Source organism: Xiphophorus maculatus, chromosome 4 (genome assembly GCF_002775205.1).
Source record: "Xiphophorus maculatus strain JP 163 A chromosome 4, X_maculatus-5.0-male, whole genome shotgun sequence".
NCBI classification, from domain to species: Eukaryota; Metazoa; Chordata; class Actinopteri; order Cyprinodontiformes; family Poeciliidae; genus Xiphophorus; species Xiphophorus maculatus.
The window spans coordinates 5,977,401-5,986,837 of NC_036446.1; the positions used below are offsets into that span (position 1 = coordinate 5,977,401).

A 9,437-nucleotide genomic window follows, 5' to 3' on the forward strand; every position below is an offset into this window, starting at 1 on the left:
GGTATTTCCAAAGATTATAACCATATGCTTACCATGTGAAAGTCTTTCTTCTCAATCCTAACTCCTGCATGTCAAAACTCTGAATAATCACCCCTGCAGTGGAAAGAATGAGAGCAGTATTCCTCAGCAGGGGTAGGCGATCTAATGATGTCTGCTGTTTCCTCGGGAAAAATATGCACACACTCTGTGACACTATGAGTCTAAGACATTAGATCACTCTTAGCATGTTAGTGCATGTACTCATCATGTTAAAAATCTAAGCAGCTCTTTCTTTAGGACATTCTTCTCCAGTAGCTATCTGGAGAAGGTTGACCCTGTTATTAAATTGGTTTCAATTTCACTTTTAACTTTACTGGCAGAAATTTTAAATACAAAAACATTTCTCATTGTATTTCTGTTGCACCCAAATGAGTAGCTTTGGGAATAGAGAAGTAAATATTTAAATATATTACAGGTCTAGCCTGTATACATTTGGAGTTCACATTACTCAGTGAGTTGTGTATTTTTGCTTCTTTTGAACTAAACTTGACGTCCTATTACATTGCTAACAAATTACACAGACATACAGAACTCAGTATGTGATGACATTTCACTAAATGATAAACATAAAAATTCTAATTTCGACAGCTGTTCACGAGATCAAATCACTAAATTGCGCAATCAAGAATTGGACATTAAACCTTGAAATTTCTAGACCGATCTTCTGAGCAGGAGCTGTCCCGCATTTTCACAGAGACAAACGCTTTACTTTGGGCACACAACATTTGCGAGAGAGCTCTCGTAATAGTTTATCTGTAGATGTCAAAATGTAATACCCTTCCAATTATCCATACAAGTTTGAGATAAACTGGGGCATTATGTGTTCCCTTTTAGGACAGAAGAAACCTTTCTTTCTTAAGCTAAATAAATGTTTGAGTAATCCTTACCAGAAAATACATCGTAACTGAGACAAAAAAACAGGACTGTTTCTAAAGCTCATAAAGCTTTTTTTTCTTTTTTTAAATGTGATTAAACAAAGAATAAAGAAGATCAGCTAACATTTTTGTACTTTAAAAAACCCTGTCATTCATGGTAAAGATAATAAAACCAGGTCATCATTGAACTTCTGCCCTAATATATTCTGAATACTAAAGGTAAACAAATATATTTTATGTTATTAACGTATTATTTGTTAATAATACATTTATGCTTTGCATGTACTTTTTATGACATAAGAACTTAAGTGGCTTTTACACTTGAGTTAAAATATAGCGGTTTTAAACCTTGTGTTCTGTGACAATATGTTTTTGTAAACTAATGCTAATAAACATGAAACATCTGAAGAGAGAAGTATAGTGACCATATTTTTGCTCATTCTAAATAAAAGACCATTTCATCACCTTTAAGAGGTCTCTATGTCTGATCCATTCTTGATGCATCCTTTGCCTCTGATCACCTTTATCATTTTGACTTTCTGCAGGATGCTTTGGTACCAGCCGGGTGCTGTTGCACCACCACTTATGCATCTGTGTTGCTCGTTCTAACAGGCCAGCTTGTTGTAAACCACATCACTTACATACCCATCTTTTATTTGCCTCCGCACCAAATTACACTCAAACAATTCCTACGGGGTACTGAGCTGTTTTACACATTGGCATTGCAATATTTGATGAACCTCAACAAAGAAGAATCATTGACGATTTCATTAAACTACACACTACAATGTCCTTCCACAATAAAAAGTGTCTGTTTTCTAAATTACCATCTGATGAGTTCCACCCTCAACAAGAAATCTACTGGAAATCATCTCTACCCATCCTGTTTGCACAAATACTAAGTATTGTTTCATGATAATTTTATGATTTACCATAAAACCATATTGAAAAATTAAGTTATCAATTATGGTAATTGCAACTTTATTTATTTTTAGATTAATTATACACAGACACAACTAGAGGCAACAGACTGCAGTGGGTTTTATTTAAGAGTATAGAAGTGGACTTATGCATGTTAAAGTCATGGAAAATCCCTATGAAATATATTGACGTTTGTGGTTACAAGGCTCAAGGGAGGGGTATGAATACTATTGCAAGGATCTGCAGTTATTTTATGAATAGTACTAATATTTTTTTTTATAATGTTAGCCAATGTGCTGTTATTTAGCAATATAAATTAAAGCTTTTATTTATACCGACAATACTGTGACTATTGGGATTTATTTATTTTTATTTTAAATGTAATAAGATTTACCACACTGCAAATACTTCAGTCAAATGTCATTTGCTATTAAAAAAAGTATAACATTTTTAAAAGTGTGTGCCTAGACTGTAATTACAGGTCTGGTTTACAAAAGGGCATTTCAGGTTTATATGTGGTCACTTGTATATTTCTCAGGAGTGTAATAATGTTGAACCATATACGCCAACTTGCAACGGATGTGCGAATTAACACAAACTTAGTCTTGGTTCTGGTTTGAGTGAGGCTTTTTTACGGGCCGGCCCCGGTGGCAGTCTGGACCAGACTGAATGCAGCCTTTTGAAAATGACGGAGGGGCTGTAATCTGAGAGTAGCACAGAGGTATTATTAGTCAAAAACCGAAGCGCGGCACTTGAGACGTCCAGATGTTGCGTTTGAGGCACCAGGCAGAGTCGGGACTACAGCCACGCCGAGGAAAACTTTTTTACTCACCGCTCTCCTGCTCGCCAGCGGTGATGCAAGCTGTCCAGCTGGGTTAAAGAACGAAAAAGAGAAGCCGTGACACAATTTCACGCCACTTTTTTGGTTTGTTTGGAGAGGCGGACGTTGAAACTACAGCCAAGCTTCAACTAACTGCGCAGTTTGGAACCTGTTTGCAGTGTTTGCGCTGAAATGAAATAGCATTTTAAAAGTGCATTTTAACAAGTATTTAAACCCTGTTTTTTTTTTTTTTTTTTTTTTTTTTTTTTTTTTGCACCCTGCAGCAAGTTTGCATCATGGCTTTTGTTCACTTGCTCTTAAGTGCCTGGATGTTGTTGCAGCCAGCGTGCGGAGCTTTTTACCGGGGACCATTACATCCGGAGATGTCTAATGGCACTTTTCATCATTATTTTGTCCCGGATGGCGAATATGAGGACAACGACGACCCAGAGCAGTGTCAAATGCTTTTTAAGATGACCGACGAGCGAAAGTGCAGTCTGGACGAGGATCAAGACTCTGTCATAAGGGACGACTTCACCCTCATCAAGCGGCAGATCGAGGACTCGGCGCGGGTGCTGGAGGGGATAGGGAAGAGCATCTCCTACGACCTGGACGGAGAGGACAGCTACGGGATGTATCTGCGCAGGGAGACGGCCCAGATCGGCGAGGCGTTCACAAACTCGGAGAAATCTCTGCTGGAGCTGGAGGTGAAGTTCAAGCAGAGCCAGGAGAGCGAGCTGAAGGAGGAGCACCGGCTCAGTGACGACTTCCTCACCATGATCGTGCACACACGGGACGCCCTGAAGGAGACCCTGGACATCTCCCTGGGCCTGAAGGACAAGCACGAGTTGCTGTCTCTGATCATCCGCAGCCACGGAACGAGACTGAGCAGACTGAAGAACGAGTACCTCAAATTCTAATAGGAAAACAATCCCTTCAAACTTCCCATTACATCACTTTAAATATTGTTTTTATTGTGGAGTGTGACCAGGGCCGGATTTAGAAAAGTGCGGGGCCTTGGGTTAAGTCCACTTTTGGTGCCTTAATCTCACATAATTCATGTGTTTCATGCATTCAAATTTCAATACATTGATCATTAACAGATGATCTGATCCAAGTATTTTTTTTTTCTTAACGTGTCCTTCCATTTCTCATTTCTAAATAAAATACATACCTGGCATCAGTTATATAATTTATAGAATTATATCATACAATTCAAAAAAGTGTTATAATGCGTTATAACAAACATCAGCGTCTTTGGGCTGAGAGACCAGTGGGGGCCCTAAAGAGCAATCAGTGTCTTAGAGAGTCAACTCTTTAAATTTATAGAACAAATGTAATACATGTTTTTTGTGTAAATTTGCTACAATTATTTAGGTATAGCAAATCTATTGTTTTTTATTTCATTAAAAAATAAATATATTTACAATAGTGAGTAAGTGACCAGTGTAGCTTGAAAGGATTGACAGTTATAGTTTCCACAGTGAGTAAAAATAAATTGATCAAAAGTATTAATTTCAAAGTTCCCAAATTAGAAAACTATTTTTAAATTTGTGTGAAATGTGAATATGTTCAATGTGGATTCCGCCACTTGTCAGAATTAGTTTTACGGTCAGTTAAATTAAATAAATTGTTTTAAATATTTTTAAAAAATAATAAACTGAATTAGTATGCGTAATTATGTACCTGTAAAAAAAAAGTCACTAGTAACTTTGTTCACAGTAATAGAGTCTTAGAGATTAAAAAACAATCTGGGCATACAGCTTTTAAACTATCTCTTGGTAAGAGTAATTGAAAATTGAAAAATATATTTTTTTACTCTACTAAACTGGATTGTAACCACAATGAACAATGAATTATTCACATTTTTATAAGCTGTCAAGTGCCATCATGGTTGTTTCCCCCAGTATATGTAAAAGGCATATTGGGGATGCAATTTCTTTTTCTGCCACATGGAAAAATCTTAATGCATCAAACTACTGGATATCCTGGCAAGACAGTCTAAGTACCTAGCAAATCATAAATAATAGTTATTTGACAAAACAAAGATACATCCTCATATTTGACAACGTTTATTTTTAATTATCTAAATTGAAACTGGCTAATGGTTTGCACACACACACAAAATGTAAACACTAAATGAGACACGGGTAGTATTTCCATTGTATATTCCCTAGATGTCAAATATTGCCATGCTGGCAATGCTGGATGGATGGATGGATGGATGGATGGATGGATGGATGGATGGATGGATGGATGGATGGATGGATGGATGGATGGATGGATGGATGGATGGATGGATGGATGGATGGATGGATGGATGGATGGATGGAATTAGAGCTAGAGGCTTTGACTTTCAAAACATAAGATTTAAGTACGTTTTTAATATGTTTTGCGGATTTATATAGCAATAGAATTAAAATCTAATCACGTTGCCCAGTTTATAGTGTCCACACTATGTCCTGAATGCCTTGTGCAGTGGAATAGCTGACCACAGTCAGGGTGAAAAATCCTATAAAAAAAACAATATTTGTGTCTCTTTGACCCTCTTGAAGAAGGTTTTTCTGAGAAAATCAAAGAATGTTTACATGTGCATCGAAGCATCAGTTGTAATTTTCTCTGGCTTTGTTTTATTGGCTTGCAAATGTTGCACAATTTTTACTGTCTAAGTGCTAACTGTTGTGACTTATGTTTTAAAGTGGGTGCCCCTTGCTGTGCTGTTTTGTACAAGGAGTGTAGTCTTGTAAAAAATATACAGGTTAATATTAAAAGTAAATACTGTGAGTACCTTTATAACAGAATACCTTAATCTGTACTAGTGTTTATGTATTTTTTTTTCCAACTCAAGGAACACACATATCTGTGTTTATGTTTTTGGTGTAATACTTTGACAGTCAAGACTGCAGGCAGCACTCATGTACTTTTGAGTTTAAGAAATAATCTGTATGACAACATACTTAATCGACTATATTGTGACTTTTAAAATAAAGTAATTAAGTACAACGGACTGCTGAGTTGCAACATGAATCAAAGCATTTTTCCCAGCATTCTTATTTTTATCCATTAGTTTGTAATGTCACTATGATACGCAAGATTTTCATTAAGCCTTACCAGTGAGGTCCTGTGGCGCATGGGGGACCCTGTGATGTAGCTGTGGCACACACATAATTTATAGTATACAAAATATTACCACATGGTTGAAAATGACAAAGTTCCTACCATGTTTGCTTAAAACACTTTGAGGTCTGCTAAGAATTATATTCTCAGGCACTGGCCTAATTACGTGTGCTTTGAAGGGAGAAGCTGCTTACTGGTATTTATGGGGAACAAAGTTGTAAGGGTGCGTGTTTTAGGTGCTGCGGTCGGCCTTACAAACAGCCTGTTTGTTCTCATCCAGTGAGCTGTAATCTACTATTTGTTTGTTTATTTTAACCATGGTTCAGTCTTTGAAGGTCACAGATAATGTTGCATAAACACTCTGACACTTTGAGGCAAAGGAATTAAAATGTCATAACTACATAATGTTAAATACCAGGGGTTGTAAATTATGTAACCGTTCAGTTTCGCTCACAAAGACTTTGTGCCGACCGATTAGACAAAGCATGTAACATACAGCTGAGGAACCTTTAACCTGATTTGTATGTTTCTGCAGCAAGGGGAAGACACCACTTTTCTTACTAAAGTTTAAATAGACAATCGGCACCATATAGTGGAAAAGTCATATATTTAACAGGCATCTTTAAGAAATGCCACAAAACAATTAGCTTTATTCTAAAGTGAAGATGTTGCTTAAATTTACATTCAATATTGATAATAATACTATATAAGTTAGCGTTTATCATGAGAGGGCAGAATTTGCTTTGCTCAGATCAATTATTTAGTAAAGGTTTTGTGTTAAGTTAAATTAAATTTACAGGAAGTAACTAAAAATTGTTAATGTAGGTGCATTCTTCCATGGTCTCACTAAATTTATTGCAAATAATATTTTGCTGCTAAAACTCATTTAATTTTTCAGGAGCTTAAGGCAGTAAATTTTTATTATGTCAATGCACTAAGCAGAAATTACACTTCAACCCAATGACTCCACGTCCATTATTCAACACACCTTCCTGCTGCAAGGTGAGTGAGTTACTCAGCCTTTGAAAATTATCTCTGCTCCATAATGATTCTAGCAGCTATCTGTTACCTTGGGTTAATTATTGCAAAAGGATGATTTTAAAGCTCGGATGTGAGCGTATACCATTTAGATAAACAATCGTGCTGTTGCAGTCACTGGAACAAATCATCCCTGCACCTTCAGAAAAACAAGGCAAAAATAAGAGACAAGAGGTAAGCCTGAATACTTAAAGGTTCATATTTAATCTCCATGAGTTTTAGCATTCAAGTTGTATAATTGTGAGAGATTTTAGTTTAATCCAAAATGTTAAATGCCTATAGAATTCTTATGAATATTAAATATAATTTCTACTAAACATTGTTCAAACTTAATAAAACAATGCAGAAAAATGTTGCAGCCTCAAAATTAACAACTTACTGACAGCACCAGCATACTGATGTTAATTAGATTACTACAGCCACAGTTAGACAACAAAATATTTCTTTGCAAAAAAACCACTTAATTTTAAATAACATTTTTGCTTCAAATAATCTTGAAATACATGTCTAACAATATGAAAGTAAGCTGACAAACTGTCAAAACTGGCTTAAACTGCATTTATGTTACAAAGAATTTTTGCTCTCTCATTTTAGCAATGAGTTTGTACTTCACTGAGAATCTTTGTCTCCCTTGGTGGCAGTGAGGCAACTGTTGTAGCCAAGCCCTTCTCCGGGCTCAGTCTGTTTCTTTGCTTTGTTTTGACCACAGTCATTGCAGAAACAGGGGTCTAACATAAGTATTTGAAGGCAAATGGAAGAAATGGCTCCACAGCTTCCTCTTTCATGTTACGGAAGAGTGTTTCTTTTCACACAAAATCCACTGTCATGTGGCATGAACAAACCATCTTGACATTGGGAATAATTGATTATTTACATTTTCATTTTAGAATAATAAAACTAGGGGTCGCTGTGGTGGCTTGGAGGTAAAGCACAGTCCTCATACGAAGGCCCTAGTCCTTGACGCGGCAGTTACAGGCTCAAGTCCCGTTCTGATGACCCTTGTCGCATGTCTTCCCCTTCTGTCATTACCAAACTTCCTGCCTAATGACTCTCAATGAAGGCTGCTAGAGCCAATAAAGAGCAATGAAACTGAACAATCTACACATTTTTGCATGGGTACTATTTTTTAACACTGTAAAAAAAAGTACTCCTTGGAATTCCTTACAATATTCTCATTTGAGAGTCAGTCAGCTGGCATCTTTAGAGGGGAAATCTTTGCTCCTAATTTTAAAGAGCAAAGAGTAAAATGGGGTCGAATACTTTTACAAAGTACTGCAACTTCTATTTCTTGATAATTTCAGTTTAGTTTTATCTTCATAATTGTGGCCTCATGTTTTATTGTTAATTATAGTTAGTTATGTCATACTTTGTCATTTTAGGCTAAATTACTTATTATTTTAATTCTCGTCTTGTTCGATGTCCTTTTTTTGTCTTTTCAAGAAAAACTTAACATAACACTTATGTCCTTGGACAGTGGGAACATACAAACTCCAGGTAGAAAGACCCTAATCCAGGATTTGAACCAAGAACCTTCTTGCTGCAGTACAACAGTGCTGTACTGAACAACTGCACTATCCAATTGCAATTTGTTTTCTTGTAAACCGTGTACCAGTTCACTCCTCAGTAAATTTTTGATGCATTTTCTGCATCAAAAACAGCCAAATTTCTCTTCTAATCTGAATATGGTTATTTCTTCCCGTTTTCCTCATTATGGGGACTTGTCTATGAATGTTATAAAGCCACCTGTTTTTCTTTCCCATTGTATCTCCACTCCTGACCTTTTGTGTAATTACTGGTTTAATTTCTTCTTTACTAAATGGCATCATTATATCAATTTGACTTTTATTTGTAACATGTTTTTCATATTTGTCTGCCTGCTTGTTTCCTTTTAGTTCTTCAAGAGAAGGTATACAGTAATTATTAAAAAGTAACTATTAATCTAATCGCTTGAATTCTTTACGGTTGAATTTCCAATAATATGAGTGGCTGGCTGTCTGAATTTTTGGTTTCAATGAATATACTGATGGACTATAATTAGAGAAAACTAACCTATTGGGGTAAAGACTTCCTCAATTTGAAAATGATTCCCAACATTTGTTCTGCAAGCGCTGAGATTTCTAATAAGTTACAGTTAGTAGCACTGTTGCCTTGCAACAAAAAGGTCCTGGATTCAAATCCCAGCCTGGTATCTTTCTGCATGAAGTTTGCATGGCTTCTCTCTGGTCATGCCAAAAAATGACTTTATCTCCTCTTCTTTCAATTAACATAGGTGGAGTCAATGCTACTGGTTACATAATAAATTTTCTTATAGTTTTGTTTAAACCTCTTTTTTTATTAATCAAGATTAAAAAACAGAACTAGTTAGCCTAGCTAAGCCTAGTAAAATAATTATAGAGAAGATGGCAAGAATTTGCTGATAAGGATAATGTATTTGAAATTAAAACCTTACTTTGATTCTTTGAAGCCACACTGTGTGGTGAAATTAATATTGTTTAATATATAGTTTCAGTGTGAAAGCCGGCCCGTAGTTGGTTTATCCGCTAGATGTGTGTCTGAGAATAGAAAGTAGAGCAAAGTTTACACACACGCTGTGATTGTCTTGTCCCTGTCCACCCCGGCAGGCACGG

At 36.1% G+C, this 9,437-nt stretch overlaps 1 protein-coding gene across 1 annotated transcript; it reads left to right on the forward strand.

Annotated features, from left to right (window-relative positions):
- Nucleotides 1-2,914: 2,914 nt before the first annotated feature.
- Nucleotides 2,915-4,920, forward strand: LOC102227021 (fin bud initiation factor-like). Its single transcript, XM_023331823.1, has one exon. It carries the CDS (start codon nucleotides 2,952-2,954, stop codon nucleotides 3,573-3,575), a length of 624 nt encoding a protein of 207 aa, XP_023187591.1. The 5' UTR covers nucleotides 2,915-2,951; the 3' UTR covers nucleotides 3,576-4,920.
- The last annotated feature ends 4,517 nt before the right edge of the window (nucleotides 4,921-9,437 follow it).

Coding starts and splice junctions, on each gene's coding strand:
- LOC102227021 (XM_023331823.1), top strand. CDS start 2,952: ATGGCTTTTGTTCACTTGCTCTTAAGTGCCTGGATGTTGTTGCAGCCA.